General features: G+C 43.2%; 1 protein-coding gene across 2 annotated transcripts in view; it reads right to left on the bottom strand.

Annotated features, from left to right (window-relative positions):
- Nucleotides 1-25094, bottom strand: part of NALF1 (NALCN channel auxiliary factor 1) — a 631265-nt gene that overhangs the window by 35694 nt on the left and 570477 nt on the right. For both annotated transcript variants that reach the window (XM_058743067.1, XM_058743057.1), the window contains exon 2: nt 574-745. In XM_058743067.1, coding sequence (XP_058599050.1) covers nt 574-745 — 172 coding nt within the window. The remainder of the gene's footprint in view (nt 1-573; nt 746-25094) is intronic.

Genomic DNA, 25094 nt, shown 5'->3' with positions numbered 1-25094 from the left:
AGAAGTAAACACTGTTAATGGGGAAGAGGAGTAAAATTGTATCTAGCCTCTATTGTGCGTCTCTCTCTCTCTCTCTCTCTCTCTCTCTCACACACACACACACACACACACGAATAACTTAGGCAGCCATTTTTTTATGGTCTTGAGACTCATTTAAGATAAAGTAACATAAACCTTCTCAGAAAATACACGTGGAGACGTGAACACGTTACCGATCTGAAGAAGCAGCGAAATTTTACTGGCCTGGTCACATCATCTGTTCTCAGGTAACGCAAAGCTCCAGGCAGAATCCAACCACTCTAAGTCAAGTTGAAGCCTGTCTCATGATTGCTAACATGTTCCCCTCAGGAGTATCCTTTTGCAAGGTAAATGACCGTGGGTCACAGGTCCCCTATCGATAACGTGATCTTTCCCAACCAAGTTCGTTCAGGGCTTCGATGAAGGAAAGCGTGGAAAACTACCAGGCATGTCTTCAAGGTGACATCAGTAGGAGGCAAAAGCAAAGCAGACAAACATCACCTATGAGAGCAGAGACCAGGAGCGGCTGAGTGACAACCCCGCCCTGCACTGTACCTGTACAGATGAAACTGGACAGTCCCCCATAGATGACTTCATCGTTGTCGGGCAATATGAACGGACACCTCGTCTGAACCTCCAAACAGTATTGCTTGCAAGGAATTGTCTTTCTGCAGTTAAACTGTGCGACTTCAAAGTACTGGGAACACAGCCAGGCTTTGTAGACAATCTGAAAAAAGAGAAGAATCAAAAATCGGGAGGGATGACAAGAGTTCTGTCTCTCGTACAGGACATGCTGTACCGTGAGAAGCATGCCGTGGTGCCAAGTGGATCCTAAGGAAACTCTCATTTCCAGAACGCTCTTTTACACAACGCTAGCTGCAAGTGATAGCAAGGTAGCCACAGAAGTCTGCAACAGAGCCAAACGTGATTGGATCGAGCCTTTCCGAGACTATGCAAAAGGTCACACGGCGTTTGGTTTGACGAAGCTCGTCTGAAAAATAGTGGCGTTCATCAGAACCTGAAGTTTCAAAGTCCAGGGATACAGAAAGTAAACAAACAAACAAACAAACAAACAAAAAAACAAACACCAAAAAACCCGTAATAGACTGCAACGTTCGACTGAGCAGGAGGCCCCTCCAGCTATGCTCCCAATGGGCACTAGATGGCGCTGTGTCCTCTGCAACCAGGGCCACCAGCGAGCGCTTCCACTCCAGACGCACAAAAGTAGCCGTGGGCAATTACATTCATGACTCACATCAAGTGCATTAAAAACCTCATCGTCCCAAAGCCCGGAAACACCCCACTTAGGTCAGCCCTGGCATGTGTTGGCGTTGCAGTGCATGCGAACCACAGCTTGGACCATCCATGCGGATATATGTTAGGTGTTCAGTTCACGTAATGAGATGTGAAATGATTATGACTTCATTTACCTCTTTGTTTTCGATAGCTAGTCAGGAAAATAAATATTGAAAAAAAAATGCCCCTTCCTTGCCTAAGGAAACAGGGTGCAACCTCAATCCAAATAAAACGATGACGAAAGCACCCATCTACAGTAGAGGTTGCTGGGAAGCAGGTGTTTCCCAGATCCTTGGCATGGGGGGCTGCTGTCTGTCTCTAGGGTTAATAATAGTCGGGTAAGATTTTGTCAACTATGCCTTCCCTAGAAACATGAATGGTTTACAGTTAGATGTACACTAAGAGATAAGAGATCATAAACATTTGACAATAGAACTGTACATAGTATTTATCAACTTTGGTTGATATACTCTGTTCTAAGCGTGTCACATACGTTTTTCTCCATGTAATGCTCAGCACACGCTTCAAAGGTAACGACCAGTCATGCTTTGCGTACAAATCATAATTAGTAATGGAAGTAAATTTAAAAATCCAGAATTCAAACCCACTCTTTGTAGGGCTCCAAATCCTGCACTCTTCAAAATGATGCTCTGCTTAATCCGAAAATGTTTTTTCAAGAAGAACTTGTAAAATCACAAGGGAGTTTGTGAATCCATCTGACATCAGCACCAAATTACGTGTGCCTGGCCAGTGTCTGTTTGGTATTGAAATTTTATTCATCACTTCATGTTGCTTTGATCAAAATGAAACTTTAGTCTTTGATCGAAGGGGCCTCAGTGGGGGTAAAATGGAATGAATGTGAAATTCAGATTTAAGGTTAGACCGCTAAGAGTAATTTATTCGCTGTCATCAGCAATTCATTTATAAGGGTTTATAAAACTTGATAGGAAAATACATAAATAATTGGCACTCTCATAGGTCTTTTGAACAGGTCTTAACATAAAAGTGTACATTAGAAAAAAGTACTACAAAGAGCTAAGGGAACCCCTACGATTTCTTAAATCTCAATGCAGAAACAACGGGAAGGGGTGTGTGAATGAGAGGCAAGGGGACAGAGGTGACAGGTGGGGACAGTGCCCTCATGCTGTCAGAAAGAAGTCAAAAGTACGAGTTTCAGAAGAAAGAAAAGTAACGTGGTTTCCCAACCATGTTTTAGGGGCAATGCAGATTGTTTTTCAAAATACATTGGTATTTGTGCAATATAACATAATATGTAATATGATATATGAAGGATTTATGACATAAACCAAGCTGTAATCTAGGAATGGCAGTGTCTGTCTTATGATTCCTGGTTTTAATTTCCTTTTCTCAGTACCAGGGGAAGTTGAGTATGTCTACAGTTCCAACAACAATAAAATTCCATGATAAGGAATGTTCACATTCTGCATATTTCTGGGGTTGTAAAAAAAAGTAGAGTGACCTCTTTGCTCTTAGGGAATACCGCTACACAATTTCAGAAAGTTGCACACATTCTTATGGGCCAGAGTCTCCTCTCCATTCCGCCTCCTACTTTGCTATTGCACAGCTCTTCAAATTAAAGTGGTTTCTGAATAGCAAGTCATATCCTGTACCTGGTCAACCCCACCTTAGGCAAGACCCTGTCACCTCTCACAGACAATGGGGTATCACAGATAGAAGCCTCTCGGGAAATATACACATTCTCCTTGCAATCAAACTCCTTAGCATCACCCAACTGGAATGGATCCATTTTTCTTCTGGTTCCTTCCATGCTATTTCAGCTATATTTCCTTGGCAGATTTTTTTTTTTTTTTTTTTTTTTTTTTACTTAAAGACCTAGTAAGTAATCAAAGCACTTTTTATAAATATCAGGTTGTAAGCTATGGACAAAAGTACAAAGGGCTCTGGACCTTCTACGGAGCGATAACAACCTCTCCAGCCGGGTTTCCATGCATCATTAGTTCTTATTAACTAACTCTGAGACTTTCCAAATGCAATGGAAGGTTCGTCACCTGAGCCTTCCACATCTTCCAAAATTTTGGTTCAGGGGATACGATACGTCAGAAAGCAATCGGGGAACAGAAACATCGTGGGCAGAAAAAGAAAGGGGAGGCCTTTGCTGTTGACTTTGAGGGCATTGCTACTGTGTGCTCATGGCCAATGGGTTTCTAAGTGTGAAATCAGAAGACACAGACCAAGGGAAGGCAGACAAGTACATGCTGGCGTGGGCTGAAGAGCTTTCTTGCCAGAAGAGAAGAAATACAACGGGCTGTCTTGTGAGGTATGAGTTGTCTGTAACCAGGAACACGTGAGCCGGAGTTGAGTTAGCTCCTGCCAGTGTGCTGTGATTCTCGGGGGACAGTGAGAGAAGTAAGAGACTCTGAGATACCTGTCAGTGCCTTTTTAGAAGTCTTTGAGGAAGAGAGGCTGAGAAAGTTAGATGGTTTTCAGTGGCACAAAGCTAAAGAAACAAGATGGTTAATTTGTTAAAGTACTGAAGGATTCTCACACAGAAGCACACGATAAAGAGTAAATGAAGTTGTCTCTTTTTATACAAACTCTGCAGTATAAGGAAGGTCAGCAATCTTTTCTTATGATGGCCTCGCCTTCTCCTCTAGAGAGAAGCATTAGGTTATCGCTTTCTTAGATGTCACTAAATAGAAGAAATGATTATATGATGCTGAACAATAATTTGGGAAAGAAACAAAACCGGTGGTTGGAGTACATCCACCCACACCCCTCCTTGAGGGCATTGGGCTCTTTTGTGTCTGGAGAGCACTGTTTGCCAGGTACCTATGCTCACGAAGGACACCGCAAATGACCTCCTCACCCACACGCTCACTTCCGCCCCGTGCCCCGTGGAAATGACCACTGACTGTACAGAAACCTTGCTTGGCAGCTGCCCACTGTTCAGTAAATAGGTGACATGCTCAAGTCGCAGTCTGCAAAAGCAACAGACTACGTGATTACAATGGCCTAAAGGACGATGTCATTTTTACTTACTATCTCGGTTACGATATTGTCCTTCTCTCCCAAACCATTTTCGCACTTGTTATGTGTTGCCCATGAAGACTCTGGGACGTGTTCGGGAAACATTTTACAGATAAAGAAACAAGGACAGAGAGATTGTAGCATCAAACGAATGGAGTTTGGGTCTCGACAGCTAGACCGGCACTGGGAATGCTGGAAACTGGAGACCCCCCACCCCTCGAGGGGATGCGGGGAGTGACCGCTACATGAACAGGTCCACACCTCTGGAGTCACCGAAGGGGGCGTTCCAGAGTAGAGAGATTCTAGTGGTGGTCTTTCTGAGCCTCTTAATTTAAAGTGGAAAGGGGCCTAGAAAGATCACAGGTGATGATGACCTCAAACCCCTGACTTCCAGACCATTGTTTTAATAATGCACCGCCATATTGGAAGCCATCAACTGAGCATTGTTCATTCCTAACATCCTCTTTTGCCCCCCCTGCAGGTCACTTCATTTCAGGACTGCACTCTGGAAGCTTTGCCTTGTAATTCCACACAGCGGGCTGTCACGAGCCACCCCACCTGCCCCTCAGGCTGGCTTCTGCACTCACATCCCTTAGTGACACGGACCTATTTGAAGATGTGAGCGAGGACAGCCAAGAGAGAGGAGAGGAGGGGCAATCCAAGGGAACCTGGTCTACAGAAGTCATCTCTAGACTCACAATGAAGAATGATGTGTTTTCCAGATAATTTTCCATGCCCAGCAAAGTTTTGGTTGTAATGGCACTAGTGTGGTTGAGCTGAAAAATCTCAAGAGGAAGACTGGGCTGTGGGGGGTTCTTTGTCTGCTTCCCAATTATGGGGAGCGATGTTAAGCTATGGGGTTCTGGAAGGGAATGCTTTCTGTGGATATAAGGATCAGCCTAAAATAGTCACCATTTTGTTACCAAATAATCATGGTTAACAGGGTCGCCATTATAAATGACCAGTGGAATATACGATGTCAGATTCCCATGACTTCTCTTGGTTCTGGACATTCCATTTGGCTGTGGCTGATCCTGTGGAGACCCTTTCAAACATACATAAGATTCAAATGTTTCCAACAGCAGCTGGGATTCTCATTTCCTTTAAATATGTTTGCCTCCCTCCCCCAAATCTATGCCTGTGTTTTAGAGCTAGAGAGCAGATTGATATTGCAAATATACAGTGGCCTGCTGAAACAAATATCATGTTGGTTACAATGTTTTATTATGAAGAAGAACGTCAGGTATTGAAAATGGTTGTCATCTTTGTGTTAGAAGGTTGCTTGCCTATTTCCCCAAGAATTAGCAAGGACAGATTCTTTCTACAGTTACGACATGGGTTGATACCTTTTATTAGATCCTTTTCTGTCAGCTCTAATGCATTAGTGGCCTGAGTTTTGAGTATGTGAGGGTGGAATAATTGGTTATGTAAGCAAAAGTCTGCTGTAGAAAATGCCTCAGGCTACTGCACTTTGATGCGTGCAACACACGCCGTTGCAACGTAAGTAGAGGTAGAGGTCGAGGTCAAAATACATGTTCACGTTCCTGTGTCTGAATGTCTGTTTTCTTCTTTATTTGTGTCCGTGTCTCGTTAAAGCACGTGGCACCCAGAAATTGGAAATACTGATGTATTCTAAGAGAAAAACAAGGAAACAACCCCCTGCCTAACGATGAGCTAAGGCAAGTGAAGAATGTGTTAGGAGATGGACGGCACACTGAGCACCGGGCTCCTTGAGCCTCCGATGTCCGTACGCCTTGTCCTCCAGGGCTACGTCTTGGCCCCATTTCCTAAATAAGATGCAAATACCTTCCAGTTTCTGCTGGTGACCCACTTTGGGATCCTGTCATAACACTTGGTCTATTCCCCTCCAGAACTTCAGAACTCCCCTTGCTCCCTGGGGCTGCCCTACATTTTGAAGTCCGCCCAAACTGTGCTCACCACCACGCCGGGGCCCCAGGCTTGTTCCGCACAGGAGAGGGAGCTGGTCAGAAAAGGGGGTGCGACCTCGCCAGTCTGCCAGCCAGGGAGCTATTTGTGGGAATCTGTGGACACGCATGAGATGCTACAGATGACAAAAAAAGCAAAGCAAATCGACGGCGCTTTCTTATAAAGAGAGAATGTTCCATCCAAAGATGAATGGAACTCAGAATGGGGCTCAGAAAACCCCAGCAAGCACTTGTGTCTCTAGCGCTATCCCAGGGATACAAAGCCAACTCGTTTCTCCCTTTCTCCTCCTCCTTCACACCTGCCTGGCTTTGCCCCTGCAGGCTTGTCTCATCTTTTCCCTCCTCTCTCCCTTTCATTTGGCGTCAGCCCCAACCGCTCCACAGAAGCTGTTCTTTCTAAGCAACTTGGCTGCTCCGATGATAAACCCAGCTGCTGAAATGGGTTATTTTCTTATTTGACCTCCTGGCAGCTTTGAACGCTACTGATGAAGCTCCTTCTTTCAATGCCCGCACTGGCTCCGTGCTCCTGATGATGGGACTTTGGCTGGCCCCTCCCCCAGCCACGCCTCCTCCATCTGTACCTGTCCTTCCTCGTCACCGGCACCGTTGTTTCCTTCCTCTGCCACTCCCCAAAATGTTGGTACCTCTGTGGCTTGTGTTCTAAACTTTCCTCCACACGTTCTTCCAGGGCAATCATCCACTCTTAGGAGGATTCAATGGTCATCTTTAAAACAGGGAAGCTAAAATCTTTGTTTCCAAAGCACCTCTCTCTCTCTCTCTCTCTCTCTCTCTCTGTCTCTCATTCTCTGGCATCTGGTCTACCTTGAAATGGTGAAATGGTCTCCTACCAGTCTCTGTCTCAGTACTCTATCCTCTCAATCGCTGCTGCGGGTCCACAGTGGAATTTGGCAACTTCCTCTCGGGAAGAGGCAAGAGTGAGAAATCTGGGAGTCACGCTGGACACCCACTTCTGCTCTGTCCCACGACTGTTTAATCTCCATGTCCTGTGAGCCCACCTCCTAAATAGCTCTAACACCTGCTCATACCTCTTGAGTTTTTAAAATGCTTATTATTTTATTTTGAGAGAAAGAGAGAGAGAGAGAGCGAGCAGGGGAGGGGCAGAAAGAAAGGGTGAGAGAATCCCAAGCAGGCTCTGCACTGTGAGCACAGTACCCTCTGTGGGGCTTGAACTCACGAACTTTGAGATCATGACCTGAACCTAAATGCAAAGTTAGATGCTTAACTGAGCCACCCAACGGTCCCATACCTCTTGATTTCTATCGCCACCATTATCATGCCAGCTGCCACCATCACTCGCTCTCCTACACTGCCACATGGATACATCCATGGACCTCATTTGGTGATTTCAGGCGTGGACTCCTCCTCCATGCTGTTCTCCACCCTAAACTTAGAATAATCTCTCCACCGTTAGTTTGATTACCTCATTGCACCACTTGAAATCATTCCAGACCTCTGCACAGCGCTCAGGAAGAAGCTGGAACTCTGTAATGGACCCAGAAACTTGTGACTCTGCTCATCTGGCACGGTAGCTCATTTCTGTCTGTGCCTCTCTCCACTCTGTGCTCTCTGGCTGTGGAGGGTGACCTGTGGGGCCACTAAACGTGCCATGCCCTCCACGGCCCTGCACCCACGCTTTTCCTGCCACCTGCTTCGAAGATCTCTTAGCCCGGTTGGCTCCTACCACCCTTTGTGGCCGTGTCTGTAAGTCTACATGCACCTCTCACCATCTGAGATGGATGTTTCTATGGCTTGTGCTAAAGGCAAAGCTCCTTCCTTGTCCACCTTCCCTGCTGGGAGCACTTGTGCGCTTTTGCATCTCAATGCCCTGGGTGTACCTTCCTCGGAATTCTCATTAAAGATTTGTCCCACGGCCCTCAGGTCTGCAGAGCTCTGTTCAGTGATTTGGTTAGCGTGAGCCAGTCCTCCTGGCTCTGAGATCTCGTGCAGAACAGCCCAAACCAGAACCTCGATGGGTTTCCAAGACAGTGAAGTGTATGGATCCCTTTGAAGTGATCAGCTAACTCTTTTATTAGAGGCCCAATAAATCCTTAAGAAATAAGGTTTTGACAGCCTACTTCATGGATTGAACCTCTGTTTCCAAACGCCGTGGTTTAGGTCCTGAGGCACAATGTGGGGTTGGGACACAAGAAGACACGGGTTCCCATCCAAAGAGGAGGCAGGTGTGGTTTAACGCGCAGGGCTGCGGAGAGCGGAGTTTATTCTGCACTTGCTTTTAAAAATGGATGTGATGTTGGGGCGCCTGGGTGGCTCAGTTGGTTGTGCCCAACTTTGGCTCAGGTCATGATCTCACGGTTTGTGAGTTCGAGCCCCGCATCGGGTTCTGTGCTGAGAGCTCGGAGCCTGGAGCCTGCTTCAGATTCTGTGTCCCCTTCTCTCTCTGCTCCTCCCCCACTCAAGCTCTATCTCTCTCTGTCAAAAATAAATAAAACATTAAAAAAATTAAAAAAAAAGAAACACACATTTTAAATGTCATTATGTGATTAATTTAAAAATCAGCTAAAACTGGGCACCTGGGTGGCTCAGTCAGTTAACTGTCCTGTTTCAGCTCAGGTCACGGTCTCATGGTTCATGAGTTTAAGCCCCGCCTCGGGCTCTGTGCTGATGGCTCAGAGTCTGGAGCCTGCTTCAGATTCTGTGTCTCCCTCTCTCTGCCCTTTCCCCACTCATGCTCTGTCTCTCTCTGTCTCTGAAAAATGAACAAACATTAAAAAAATTAAAAAAAAATGGATATAATGCTTTGGCTGAGACTTTGGCTCAAAAGTTTTGGCAGACAGATTACAGTAATTCATACCTTTCCCAAACTACACCTATTGTACACTCAGAAATGACTATGAAGATGATAATTAGTAGTTGAATTAAGTGCTCAGTAAGCAGCCATTTCTTAGGGTGTCAAGAAAGACCTATTTTAATGAGCCACAGTCACCAGATTATCACGTTAGTGACAAAGATGTCGGAAGCTCTAACACAGACATTGGAAAGGAAGGGATTTCTTTTTTTTTAATTTTTTTTTATACGTTTATTTTTGAGACAGAGAGAGACAGAGCATGAACGGGGGAGGGGCAGACAGAGAGGGAGACACAGAATCGGAAGCAAGCTCCAGGCTCTGAGCCATCAGCCCAGAGCCTGACGCGAGGCTCGAACTCACGGTCTGTGAGATCATGACCTGAGCTGAAGTCAGACGCTTAACCGACTGAGCCACCCAGGCGCCCCAGGAAGGGATTTCTTTCATGGAGACTACTTCCAAGACTGAGCCACGGGTTGATACACTGCCGTCCTCAATAGGAACAGGGAGTCAATGAAAGATCCTTTTGCAGACCAATCGCCAGCCAAGACCTGGGAACACAGTTGTACTTCATGCCACTTGGCCCCCTAAATCCACCTCTAAACCCACCGTATGAACCATCGTAAAAGTATCCTTTGAGCAAAGTGATCCTACTAGAATTCACAGCTTTAAAAAGACAGTGAACAAACACCTCAATATCAATTCAGTTTTGGGGAGTGCCTGGGTGGCTCCTTTGGTTGGGTGTCCGCCTCTTGATTTCAGCTCAGTTCTTTTTTGATCTCAGGGTCATAAGTTTGGGCCCCAGGCTGGGCTCCCCATCGGTGTGGAGCCCACATAAATGAATGAACGAATGAATGAATGAATGAATTCAATTTTGGACTCCCATGCCTTAAGCGAGTTTGGAATGTTGAAAAGGGTTCAAACAGTGGGAAATCAGCCTTTTGAAGAAAGAAGTGCAGTGAGTCTGTAGATAAGACGTCTTGAAACCGGTCTTAGGCATATTAAGGGATAATACATTCACCAAGGAAAGAAGGAGAGTAAATGTGTCAAACTTTCCTTATTTTGTAGGACTCATAGAATACATAGAGCACGTGATGATTAGTAAATGAATCAGTGCTCTATCCTGGAATGGAGAATAAATCTAGAAAATACCCATACACTCAGTTAAGCTGTCATAAGTAATCAGTACATTCGCTAAAAAATTCCGATGTATCACTTCTTCATAAGACTAAATAGAAGGGGACGTCCTACAACTGCTTCACTTAAGAGAAACACACACAAAAAGGTCTGAAGAAAGTTAATGCATAGCCTTGTCACAGAACCCAAAGCAAAATATGGAAAATTTGAAATAGCAAAGTAAATTCGTCATGTAATTTCTTGTTATTTCTGATAATACTCCTAATCTATCTATTCCAAAATGTTCACATACGTGTATACCTCCCAGAGCTACAATATCAAATGCTTTGAGTATCTATCTGAGTTTCCTACATCTTTGCTATATCGTCAGGGCGTTTCCTTATCCACAGTGCCCAACTGCAGTCCTACTTCGCCAATCACAGATTCTCACGGGTTCTCAGTTAAAACTATAATGATCTACCTTTGCCCAAAGAAGGTGCATTATCCCTTGGTCGCGTGGGACCTTCGCAGTGTCTATGTTTCCCATGGAAGTGAGCGCTTCTGATTTCGTCGTCAGAGTCGATGCGCAACAGCTATGCCAAGACTGTGCCACTGATATGGTTTCCGGCCTTATCCTGATGTGTCCTGGCAGCAATGAGGAGCAGGGAGGCTATTAATAGACGGCAGCCCCTGTGTGGATGTGAGCGAACCAGCGCCTTGGGAATATAGCAGTCTTACACGTCACCCGACTCTTGAAACATGCTATTGATTGAAACCTGGTCTGTATTGACCGCTAGAAACGTGCCAGTGATCCCGGTAGAATTTATGGCTTTAAGAAGTCACAGAGTGAACGCTCCGAAATTCCAATCGGGATTGAGTTGTACGCTGTGATCACCAAACGGGAGAAGCTGACCGAGGCTTCAAAGGTGTCATTCAATTGATCCGTTAGCCCAAAATTACATATTGAGAGCTGGCTATGGACCTGACATTAGGTAAGTAGCCTTGGGAGCAGGGCTGGGGACAGGTTGAAAATTCCACTACAAGACCCTTTTCCTGGCATCACGAATAATATCATCGGATTAAAGGCGACGAGACAAGATGGACTAAGTGGTGTGATGTGACCAGGGCTCTCGTGTTTGGAGAAAGCAGACATCACTGATGAACGAAGGGAGGTGGTTTGCTAGACAAGAGGAGGGGACAGTCCGTGAGAGGGAGTGACAGGGGTCGTCAAAGAGAGGAAAGGGGATAGTTGCTGATGTGCCTGGGATGCAGGAAGGAAAGGAGGAGAGCAAAGGGTGGGAGGAAGACGGCTGGATGGAAGCAGATAATTAAATATTTCCTAGGATCAGTTATCTTTCCAGTGTCCTCCGAGCATCAGTGATGTGACAGGAGTGTGATGATTCCAAATTCACAAGTGTGAAAACTCAGGCTCAGAGAATCTCAGCAACTTGGCCAAAATCCCACAGCAGAACAGAGCAGAGCCAGGCTGAGAATTTGGGTCATTTTACCTACTCCTACCCATCATCCAAATGTGTGTGTGTCTGTGTGTGTGTGTGTGTGTGTGTGTGTGTGTGTGTGTATTAAGACTATTTCGTTATTTTGAGAGAGACAGAGAGACTGTGAACAGGGGAAGGGCAAAGAGAGACAGGGAGAATCTGAAACAGGCTCTGAGCTGTCAGCGCAGAGCACTATGCGGGGCTTGAACTCCCGAAACCCTGAGATCATGACCTGAGCTGAAATCAAGAGTCGGAGGCTTAACCAACTGAGCCACCCGGGCGCCCCCAAATGTGTTTCACTGTGCATCACTGACCTCAGGTATAAAGAGATACCCACAACCCCCTTACTGGGAGTAAGCTTTGGAGATTCAAACCTTCTCTACACTTCATAATCCAATGCATATTTAAATAAGATATTTCAGCCAATGCTATGCAGTTTACTCGATAGTGAAAGATTTTAAATACTGCAAAGGATCACAAGGTTTGTGATCTTAACACATGGTTGAAACTCTAGCATTAGTGACACAAGTCATACTATTGTTAATGAGAAGGGAGCCAGAATTTTGTCTGAAAAAAAAATGCCTCTCATTAGAACTAACAGCTCCCACTAATTAGGAAGCCTACCTTTCTCGTCTTGGTCCTAAATCTGCACCCCCCCTTCCTCTGCCCTGGTTATTTTTCACGTCATATTGATTCAACTATTACCTTATATGGAAGTGATACTAAATTATACACACCTTAAACAATACTGGCTGAAAATGTTTATTATTCACTCATTTAAAAAGTTTTAGTATATTTCCCTTACATATGTTTATTACTCACTCGTTTAAAAATTTTTAGTATATTTCCCTTACATAAACATTGATTTATAAAGTATACACACGCACCATTGCATAATATGCGCACTATAAAACAGACGCAAAACATAAGCGATGCAAAACATGGGATAGATACCAACTCTGAACAGAATTCTACGATTTTCCTGTCACCTTCCAATGGACCATCTTGTGAATGCCCCGTGTGTATACACTCCACTCAGGAGAAGCCTGAATTGGTTAAAAAGCAATTGCAAACTCCTGAAGTCCTGGAGAAAATCATGACAGTTGTGAAAATGCGTTGGCCAGACATCTAAACTGAGCACCTGCTTGAATTGTGCAAACAAATCTTAATGAATTTTATCTAACCTAGACAAACAGTAAAAATCCTACTGAGGGTAAGAACCTCATCTGTCCTTACTTATCAATGAATGATCCACCAGCGGGGGGCCCGGCCTGGGGCAGGACTTGGTTAACGTTTCCTGAATGATGAATGATTTGGTGTATACACAAGTCGAAGGAGAGTCCGAATGGCACTGACCAATGAAGCGGTTCCCTCCTATTCTATTTAGTAGAATTCATTTTCCTGATCAGTCCTTAATGATTATTATTATTATTATTAATCTAGAAACTGCATGACACCCATTTCTTTTGAGGCTAAGCAGTAGAAGCTGGGAGAATAAATACAATTTTGAATAAGCCAAAAAGGCTCTGACTTGACTTAGCAACGATAGCGGTAAAAACTCTTATTTCTTTGTTTCGATTGGTAGGAGCAAGATGTACTGTTTCAACGTTTTAGATCGTGTCATTGCCAAAGAAATCAGAAACACATGTCTTTGAATGGCAAAGTTAAGATGTTTCAAGGGGAAGTAGAAATAAATTCACTCAAGCGCAATGGCTTCCTAATTCAAATTAAGGCAAACCATGAAGGTTTGAAAGGCAGGGCTTTTGAATTCCTCCCTCACACATTTCCTAAGACAAATTTTAATTGGATGTTCTCGCGTTCCATACTTTCCGTCGTCTTAACCTGTAGGTTAGTAAAATACAGTGTGTTTCCTGTTTTCCAAGTATGCTGTGTATGTCTTGGAAAAAAATAAGCTATACTACTCATAGAGTTAAGAATATGAATATAGGCTAATGGACTGTTTCCACTTACCCTGCGAATGTTGTGCTTAAAAGAATAAAACTCAAGGTCAACAAGAAGACATTTTGTTCCCTCTTCGGCAGAGACAGACACAACACAGTGGCTTGTAGGCAGGCAAGCCACTCTCAGTTGCACATGTCTTCTTTTACCCAGGGCTTAGCATGACATCAGAAATGTGTTTTTTAACATAAAATCATGCCTTGTTTAAAACAATACAATATCCACTAACACTGAAAATTATAACCAGCAGAATTCCTAGTAATAATTTAATTGCTACTAACTGTGGAAGGTGTAGTCTCGGAGCAGAGAGCTGATGATTATAAATTGTGCAGAATGAATAGGGCGAAACCTGGTCTCATACTCAGAGTAAAACCTGACAGAAAGTCCATAACTGTGCTGGAATACGTCTAAATTAAATTAAGAGAGTACTTTTTAAAACCATTATGTAGACTGCTATGAGAACATCCGGGTATTTAATGTGAGGAATTTTCTGGGTTGAGAATGCATGTTTCTATGCATCAGTAAAAAATAAATCATTGGATATAAAAATGTCATTTCCATTTTTGTTTGTTTGGAGAGAGAGAGAGAGAGAGAGCGAGAGAGAGAGCGCACATGCAATTAGGGAAGAAACTTTCCACATCCAGGAACATTCCTTACATTTTTCCCCTGGGTGGAGCTATGACTCCAATATTCTTGATGGAATTTAGGATTCTTCATAAAGGCTGTTTCCTTGAGGGTCTGTGAGCTGGAAGAAACAAGATTTACCACAGGGAATGCCTGGGGTTTAAACCCACCCCCTCACTGAAGTCACGGAGCATCCAGAGAACAGACTGGAGGGAAGACTCTGGGTAAGATGTATATTCTCAAGTGAAGCAAGCAGAAAATTCTGGCAAAAACAGTTTGCTTTTAGTCACGGGCATAAAAGGTCCAGCACAAAGGCCTTGTTAATAGCGTTGTGGGGTGACAGATTTAGCTGCACTTGTGACCACAGCATAAGGTACAGACTTGTTGAATCACTATGTTGTACCCTTGAAACTAATGTAAAACTGTGAACTATACCTCGGCTATAAATAAATAAATAAATAAATAAATAAATAATAGAGTTCAGTATGAGGGAAGCATTGTGCCAGGCAGGTAAAACATATTTTCTCATTAAAAAAAAAATATATGTATCTATATATTATATATATTATATGCATATATGTATTATATGCATATATTATATATACGCAATAAATTTGTTAGAGTTTATGGTACTTTTCATTATTTCAAACCCAGATCCATCTAGAAAATGTCTTTCACATTTTCCTTCATAAGAGCAAAATCATGTTAATTGCATATTTATTGGAATGTATAAACATTTAGACGGAAATTGCTTCTTTTATGGTGAAAATTGCCCAATAGCCTGTCTCTTTCACATAGTGCTCCTGTAAAAAGCCATCCAAAAAGGTTTCTCCTTCACTGTGGAATAAACTGAGTAACAAAACATGAGATCCCGATGCTCATATTTCATAGACCTACAGTCTAAAAATGGTTAAGGTCGGTTTCATGACTTCTTATCATCACTGTCGATCTGACACAACAGAATGACGTGCATACGTTGAGGAAAGCAAAGATGATAAGCACTAACACACAGCACCCATTATGTGCCAGAAATTGTTGATCAAAGTATTTCGTATAGTAGCTCCTTTGATTCTCCCAGCAAACCTCTGAGGCAAATATAGCAATATTCCTCCTTTTCCTTGTGGACGTGAAAAATGAGGACCTGAAAGTTTAAATCCCTGACTGCAGTGACCAAGTTAAGCCAGAATTTAAAACCCAGACTAGATTCAGACCCCACACATCCAGCCACTGGACTGCATGGCATCTCTGTCCACTGGATACTTTATATTCACAAAGTATGGGGTTCATTTGTCCCTATGTATATTGTATGCAGACGTTCTCAGGTTCTATCATCTCAGGAGATTTCTTTCTGGCGAAATAAATGATAAGTATAGATTAAGCACCTCAACACATCGCCAGAGCGGGAGGGAGAATTCCTTGGGGCCGGACACAATCCATCTGCAACAGTGTTCGTCCTGGTTAAGTCAAAGCCCCAATCCTCTTCTACGTGTCTTCCGTCTTGCAAAACAGGTGTTGTGTACTTCTACATAGACCTTCCTTGTGTGATCACGGACACTTCTAAATCCTGTAGTTCTGACTGGTTGTGAATCATGTGGATACTTGCTTTGTGCTTGCTTTAGTATCCCCTCTGCCCGTGACAGTGTCCTAGACTTGTCATTAGGACAACATGTTTTCTGACACACGTGAAGAGCCCTCCGTGTCTAGCACTGTGCCTTGATCGCCTAGGAAGAGTTAGTGAACGGGTTTGATTATTGCAAGGTGTTAAAGATGTTCAAGTCAGAAGGTGTGTAAAACGTCTAAGGCAAGAGGTAAACACCATGTCTGTAGATGGCTCTGAAGCATCAAAGCAGTGATCATGAATAAATTAAGACCTTCTGATCAACTATTCTTGGTAATTACTTGAAGTTACGATTCTAGCAAACTATGTTTCTGAAACATCTTCTCCATTACCTAAGTCAAGACTGCATAGTCCTGGTGATTTTCACATCTTGATAAACAAGGAAGTAACAATGTTTAAAACAATCACACATTCCCCCCCCCGTAGATGCCAGTTTTACAAGACAAGATTGACAATGTAATGGAAAGGAATACGTAACAGACAACTAGCTTCCTTCATGTGAGAAAGAGCCATGGGAAGCTGTGAGCAGTGGCATTTATTACTTGTGATACATTGGAGATGTGCATTTATTTGCACTTAGCTTATTCAGTTGAGCTTCCGTGAGTAATACCAACCTCATAGGATTTTAGGAAGGATAAAATAATCACATATATATGTAAGGAAAATCGAATTTAATAAGACCTTGCCAACGGTATATACTGGCAAAGACCCATATTTCAAAATGTGAGCTCTGTATGTGTAACACATGCTGGTAAAACCGATGAGTTGCCTTTTCTGTTGACTTTCTCACCCCACCAACATTTACTAAGTATCTACTATGTGGAAAGCATACGCTGGAGACATTGGTAAAGGGAATGGTACCATTATTTGATTATTTGATCCATTTGTATTTTTGGTTAATTTAGATCAACAGTGATATCCATGGAGGTGAAGCTCAAAAGAAGGTCCATGGCAGTTCCAACCTATATAGGCTGTTTGAAAAATGCAGGTAAGGAGGCAGTGTGCAATTATGATCATAGCTCCTATAGTTCTACTGAAATGGCCAGATTGAGAGTCTAATTCAATGAAATCAGATCATCAAACATCTCTCGTAGGGTCTTCGAAGATCCTGCATCTCCAAGGGGTAGACTGAGGAAAGAATTCAGTGTCAGGAGAGTAGGGAGACACAAGAAAGTAGGCAGAATACCGCTGTATCACTACAGGGGAAAGAGGGCTAGAAGTTAAATGTATGCCTCTGCTGGAGAGGCAAAGCAATGGCGTGAGCCATTCAATGTGCTCTGTTGTCGAGTTTATCTCAAACATATGCCAAAAAGAGTTTTGTCCTTTTGAGTCATTTGTATTGTTAGCCGGAACACCATAAACACAGAGGGTAATATAAGGGTAATACACAAGTTGAAGGGTTTTGGAGACTCTTGGTTGATGATGCTTCTCCTTGTCTCCCTGGAAAACCTTCCATTTTATTATTTTTTAAGTTTATTTATTTTGAAAGAGAGAGAAAGAGAGAGCAAGAGGGAGCAAGAGGGGGAGGGGCAGAGACAGAATCCCAAGAAGTCTCTGCGCTGTCAGTGCAGAGCCCAACGTGGGGCTTGAACCCGCCAACCGCGAGATCACGACTTGAGGCAAGATCAAGAGTCAGACACCTAACCGACTGAGCCACCCAGGTGCCCCCAAACCCTCCATTTTAGTTATTAAGATACTCTTCTGAAAACTGATTCTCTTCTATGGTTCAAGCCAACCAGCTTCCTAGAAGCGACGTCTTGGGAATGTTTTATAGTATTTTCTAATATTGTTTTGCCTTTAGCTTCCAGCATAAAACTTTTTGAGCCAAAGACGTGTCAGATAAAATATAGACCATGTCTTGGACACAGGTACTCAAATATTTTGAAGCAATAGTAAGCCTAGGTGAGCATATTCATTTTAGATTTCATTAAAAAATTTTTAATGAGGAAATACATCATGGGAAATACCTGCTAATCTAACATCAATACCAATTATGATGATGGGGATGACGGGCTGCTGGAGAAAGGCATTCTGTCTCCAAGGAGAGGGAATTTTCATTATGTCAGCCCTGTGATAAAGAGAGTGTGGAGATCATTTCTCATGCTTAGGTACTCAAAATCTGTTTGTATTTTAAAAGTGCTTTATATAACTGTTATTATGCATCAAAGGATGCCTTTGGCTCAGCTGCTAACCTTTGCATGGCATAACTCAAGAGAGCGGGGTGAAGGGTTGACAGGAGATTCAGGGTGCGTGAGAAACCCGGAGGCAAGCTTGTTTGCCAAGAGAAAGCAAAGCTTCCACAGAAAAAAGCCACAACACCGGACCCATGAACATTTATATTTTTATTCCTGGTGTTAAATCAATTCCCCTCTCTACACCCTGACTCAGGGAGCAGAGATCATTAAGAACACATTTAAGTGCTTAATTGGGTTTTGAAGGAGGTTTCTCCATTAACATTAATTAAAGTCTCCCTGGGCTCAAGAAAGCTCATTTTCCAGGTAGGGGTTTTCCAGGTTCACTTATGTTCTCGTTGCTGTCTCAGCAAAACCATTATTCTTGCCTCGGATCCCAAACTGAACTTCAAGCCTATGCAAGAAAAAAGGAAAAGCAAAGGAGCACTGTTCCATTGTGTGACAGAAGATTTGGCACATCATAGAAAAGTCCTGTCTCCTACGATTTTGCCCTTGAGAAGCAAGCTAATTAGAATTACAGCAAAATAATGCGTGAATTGCTGCATTGCTGACTTCCGTCTTCACGGACAGCAACGCTTCTGAATTAAAATTATTATATCATGCGTGGGCTAATCTTACCAGGTTGAGCCATAAGAAATTCCTGATATTCAACCACTGTAATCTATAAAAACAGCAAGTTCACATGGTTCAATCTAATAAACTAGAAACTCTAGGTTTTATATATGAAGAAAAACTATACTCCCTCAAGTTTCTCTCCTTTATCTCTATATGTCCTTTAATTTCAAAAGCATTTCCATATCTACACATGTAAACTAGAAGCCCAGCGTAAGGTCCACCACTTTATCTCTGGTTCCCTGTTGGGGTGGAAACATCTTTAAGCCTTTCTGTGCAAATATATGGACAGTATTGTATTTACCGTGTTATCTTCTCTTTGGCTGTTTATCCCCCCTTCAGTATGCACGGAACAGTAGAACTAAGTAGGAAAATTACAAACGTCAAGATAATAAATATTTATTGCCTGCCTAGTAGATATTGCGAGGAATACAAAGCAGATACAAAGGAAAAATGAAAGGAAACCCAAGAAAGAAAGAACCAGATGAGAGGAGGTGAAAGAGAATGCCAGCCAGCTGGGCTAGGCAGAGGAGAACAAGAATCATCGATGGTGCCTTAGACGTTGAAAACCAGTGATGGCCGTGGGCTGTTCTAAATTCAAGGCTTTTGCAATTTACCGAATGAAAGCTCAGTAGCCTGTATTTCAAAATGGAAAATTGGCAAATACAGTTTTTATAAAAATGTTTGCACGGGACAGGGTGAAGAAGGGATAAGAATGAAAATGAGATCCAAGGCCCACTTACGAATGACATACAAATCTTTACACAAAAAGCCTCACACATCCTCAGTTATTTGTCGATTTTTGCCTGTGTTATCTCAAAAGTCTTCTACTATACTAATGATATTTATTTATTTATTTTTATTTATTTTTAATGTTTAGTTATTTTTGAGAGAGAGCGAGAGAGTGCAAGGAGAGGAGGGGCAGAGAGGGAGGGAGACACAGAATCCGAAGCAGGCTCCAGGCTCCCAGCTGTCAGCACAGAGCCCGACGAGGGGCTCGAACCCACAAACTGTGAGATCATGATGTGAGCCGAAGTCGGACACTTAATCTACTGAGCCATCCAGGCGCCCCTTAACTTTTTAATTTTTATTATTTGTAAGAGAGAGAGAGAGAGAGAGAGAGAGAGAGCATAAGCAGGGGAGGGGGAGGGGAGGGAGGAGACACAGAATCTGAAGCAGGCTCCAGGCTCTGAGCTGTCAGCACAGAGCCCAATGTGGGGCTCGAACCCACGAGATCATGACCTGAGCCAAAGTCGGACACTTAACTGACTGAGCCACCCAGGCACCCCTATATTAATGACTTTTAAATGTTACATAGGTATAACATGTAGACTGCAGCTCTCTTAACGGCTCATATAACCCGTGTTTGCCCCCTAATTTGTGAAGACTGGTGCATATTTGAACTTGCCTTACTTTCAGACTCGAAATTCCCTTACATGGAAAAGCTCCACATTAAAAAAAAAATCCATGCCCCATATTTTTCACCTTTCTGCTTCTCGGCATTGCTATCAACCAACTACATTTTGGTCTTACTGGTAGCTCTTCTTTAAGCCTTTGGACTATAATATCCAAAAAAAGAAGCAATTTTTGAGCTGTGCAAAAATTTCTTTGCCCTCAAGAGAGAGCTGTTAATTTCTGTGTGACTTTGAATGCCAATCCGATTTGTGCACTTAAAGAGCAACCCCAAACCATATTAATATGGCACCAAGGTCAAAGGGAAGGAGGACTGAAAATATTAGCTGCCCTTCAAAACCCTTCCCAATCTTCTGTTTCACTGGTGACTGCAGACAGCATCCCTTGCAGCAGAGAAGTTTTGATGTTTCAGCTCAGGTGAAAGTAGTCTAACATTTTTAAGCAATTTTAATCTATTTCATTTTTATTTTTCAATAATAGAGTTCAAAACAGCTGGGGGGAAACAAGTGTGTCAGGACAACCACAAAAAGTCAGGGCGCCTGTAATAAGCAGGCTTGATCAAGCACTTTGATCTAAATTTAAACATTTACAAATAAGGTCTGGGAAGAATGGAGACACGAGTACATCAGTCCTACAAATCACGGCCATTTCCTCCTTCCCAGTCACCATTTACGTAAGTCCTTGGAGATAATGCCAAGGTAATTAGGTGGGGAAGGGCATGCTTTATTATTCCTGCCATGGAGGAATCAGAGGAACAAATGGACAGTTCCAAATAAGGGGAACGATGGAGGTGATCGGGGAGGCTATCTGATCACTGAGAGACGATGCCAGAGTGTAGTCATCTTGGGATCTATACCATCTTTGACATTATACAGAGTACAAGAGATCTCAACTATGGGGAACGGAAACAAAGATGACATTTCATAGACTCCCTCCATCTCTCTCTCTCTCTTTAAAGATTATTTTGAGAGAGAGAGCAAGCAGGGGAGGGGCAGAGAGAGAGAGGAGAGAGAATCCCAAGCAGGCTCTGCACTGTCAGTGCAGAGCTCAATGCGGGACTTGAACTCAAGAACCCGAGAGCATGACCTGAGCTAAAATCGAGAGTGGGACACTTAACTGACTGAGCCACCCAGGCACCTCGACGCCTTCCATCTCTAAGATTCTATGCTCTTTCACGTAGCACAAACAACAGACCTAGAAATCAACTGAATGTGTCATCCTAATCGCAATCCTTGGAAAAGAGACACAGAGGGGCTGCTCTTCACAGTACCTACCAATTTGATAAGCTCCCGTTGCTAGATGTGTGTGTAAAATTTATGAAATTTCATGATCTTAATAATGTTTCTCACCTCGTTAGTGATCTAGACCGAAGTGAGGAGGGCACTTGCTTGGGCTCGAGGCAGAACACTCAGAGGGGCAGAGGGCTAAAGCCCCGTGCAAAAAGATTTTGTACATAGCTCCTGGGAAACTAACACCACAGACAATAAACAAGGCCTACATTTTCTGAGCACTTACCCCTTTTGAGTTATTGTTCTAGATACTTTATATGATGCCCCTTATGTCGTCCTGCAAATGATTCCACACCAGAGGTACAATCATATCCCCATCTTGATCTTTTGGACAGTGTTTTAAGTTCCAAGGGAAGCTTTTGGGTTCTACGCCCTTGAGAGTCGACATAAAACGACTGAAAATAGTTAAGGGGAAAAGGGATGCTTTAATTCTGAAATTTGGACACTGCCGGATCTAAAGACGGAGAGTCCGCTCCACGTCGTATTTTGCAACCTCGTATCAGGAAGGTAGCCTGAAGCAGGAAGAGACATGGGGGAAGGTTGAGACACTGACAAAGGCAAGATGCAAGCAAAAGGCCACAGCAAGAGGGATTCACTGTCATCTCCAAGTAGCGGTATCATCTTTTTCTAGTGAGCAAGGATCATGGTTAAGAGAAGCGTCTGTCGCTCGCCCTGTCTGAAAAGGACTGAGCAAGAAGGAGAACGCATACAGGTGTGGCATTCACAGCCTAGGGTGCGGGCCTGCTAATTCTCATCTCCTATGCATCTTCGGAAGATCTCGAAGTAAAGGACCTTTTTGGGTATTGAAGTAGGTATCTGAGTGGAAAACATCCCCAACAGACCATTGCAGCCAAAATCTGGGAGCATCAGAAAAGGACAAAAATACCCACAAGTGGTTTGCTTTCAGAGTTACGGAGGCGTATTTCTGTCTGGCTCTGCTGCATGTTACGTAAGCAGATCTTAGGCAGGAAGAAAGGAACAACAATCAATACCAGCTAAATTGAATTCAGTGCCTGAACAACTACATTTACCACATAAGGCCAGAGAGAGAGAGGGAGAGAGAGGGAGAGAGAGAGAGAGAGGGAGGGAGAAAGATTTTAAATAACACACAAAAGTGCTATTTCTTCCCAATATAAATGATCGGATAATGAAGTGAACAATAACTTTAGTCCCTTAAATTTAAAAATATTTTATTATTGAAATGTAACTATAGAAGCATAGCCTTCATTTTAGAAACAATTTTGCATCCCACCATGTTCCCGAGGAAAGAGTATTTTCGTATGCATCTTATTGCTTTTTTTAAATGTTTATTTATTTTTGAGAGAGAGAGAGAGAGAGAGAGAGAGCACGAGCGGGGGAGGAGCAGAGAGAGAGAGGGAGACACAGAATCTGAAACAGGCTCCAGGCTCTGAGCTGTCAGCACAGAGCCCGATGCAGGGCTCGAACCCACTAACCGTGAGATCATGACCTGAGCCGAAGCCGGATGCTCAACCGACTGAGCCACCCAGGCGCCCTCTTTTTGCTTTTTTTTTTTTTTTAATTTTTTTTTTAACATTTATTTATTTTTGAGACAGAGACAGAGCATGAATGGGGGAGGGGCAGAGAGAGAGGGAGACACAGAATCCGAAGCAGGCTCCAGGCTCTGAGCCATCAGCCCAGAGCCTGACGTGGGGCTTGAACTTACGGATGAGATTGTGACCTGAGCTGAAGTCGGACGCTCAACCGACTGAGCCACCCAGGCGCCCCTCTTTTTGCTTTTTTAATCTAAAAACGATTTGTCATTTAAAAATGCTAGCTTAGTTTTAAAGTCAAGGGGAAATTGACCGTAAAGGTATTTTGAATGCAAAAAAAAAAAAAAAAAAGAGTCAAATAATCATAACTGGAAAGAGTACAATTCATAAGATGTGCCTAAGACAGGTAGCAGGTCATTTAAAAATTGTTATTCATTCCCGAACTAAGTGAAAAAGATACCCTAGGTAAGCACATGGACCGTCTACTTGTAAAATGATAAGGAATAAAAGTTATAGGCGATCAATACTCTTATTGTATCACAGGAGTGTATTCTATTATGGCCTTTCTTTCATTTGCTGTTTGAATCACTACGTGACTCTCAAAACTATCTGAGGAATAGAACTGCCATAGAAATAAAGATGTAGACTGCTGGAAAATCTCTACCTTTCCAGTAGTAACGGACTAACTATGGCTTCTCGTATTCAGAGTCTCAAGTGAGAAGTTAGGTATTCAGGCCAATGCTACATTTTAAATGGAGCCAGCACAACTCGGTGGAGATTTTTGTATGCTCCATTTTGTAAAGAGTGATAAATCAACATCCTCTGCCAAACACTATCTTTCCTCCTTAGATCGTTAAATACAGAAAACGTGGGTCTGGTGGAAATCAAACGGCAGAGAGGACTTTCCCTGGAGCTCCGGTGGGGTCCTTCTTGCTAGTCACCTGGTGACGGTGGCCTGCATCTTCAGACACAGGACCTCAGCACCTGGGCCAGGCAGTCTGCGCCAACCGTGACCTGCTTATCCTTTCACAAGGGGTAACGTGTCCTTGAGATGGCAGGATCTTGTGTTCTCTGCTTTAATGAGGATGCCATTTTTATAAACATCAAAGACAGGCTGGACAGCCAGCCCGGCAGGGCTGAGAGGTTCTGTCAGCTCATCCGACCCTGCGCCCAGCAGCATATTGGGTCATGTGGAAAGGGAGCAGAACAGATCATCTGTTCTCCTTCGCCGAGGGCTGGCTGGCCTTGCCAAGAGCAATCTCAAGTGACTTCCCCTAAGTCCCTACTCTGGGTCCAGGTACAAGCTCAGCACAAAAACCAAAACAAACAAACAAACAAAACCCACAGAAGCTATTAAAGCCCTGCTGCTCCTTTATTTCACAATTTTTAAATGCCTTCCAACAGGGTTATTCCTAAGAACTGGCTTATGACATCTCTATTTTGGGCAATGACTGATTGACACCTTCCTTAGACATCAGACAGACTTGATGACATGATGGCCCCAGTGCTCTGCTTTCTGGAATGCTAACAAGCCATAGTGCGGCTCTCACACCTCCTTCCTCTCCAACTGCCTTCATCCTGATGATCCCTGTATCACATTAATCCCCGTGCAGCCTTCCTCTGAGATGGCAGCATGCAACTCTCCACCAACACCCGCCCTTTCTTTTTCACGTTCTTTTTCTGTAGAACTCTGTCTTTAACTCGTGGACTAATGTACCACGATGCCATTAATAATTTTACAACTTATTAGAAATTCTTACTAGAAATCAATAAAACAAGTAAGATTTACTAATGGAGCATGCCCTCTTCCTATTACTCAAAGGATCCCTGAGAGTAGTGTGTTAATTGTTATATATTTACTAGTTAATTCCATCTCTTAAACATGTTTGCTGTCTAGACAGTGACGTAAAAATAATCCGAGTTTGTGCACACCTTTTAAGAAAGCCATTGCATCGAATGCAAAGGGATTTGTTTTTATGATCCAAAGAAACATCATTTTCAAGAAAGCTGTTTTAAAAGTTTATTTATTTTTGAAAGAGAGAGAGAGAGCAGGGAAGGGACAGAGAGAGAGGGAGAGACAGAATCCCCAGCAGGCTCTGCACTGTCAGTACAGAGCCTGATATGAGACTCAAACTCGCGAACCATGAGATTATGACTTGAGCTGAAACCGA

The sequence above is a fragment of the Neofelis nebulosa genome, chromosome 1 (genome assembly GCF_028018385.1).
Source record: "Neofelis nebulosa isolate mNeoNeb1 chromosome 1, mNeoNeb1.pri, whole genome shotgun sequence".
Classification (NCBI taxonomy): Eukaryota; Metazoa; Chordata; class Mammalia; order Carnivora; family Felidae; genus Neofelis; species Neofelis nebulosa.
This window is presented reverse-complemented; position numbering and strand designations above follow the sequence as displayed.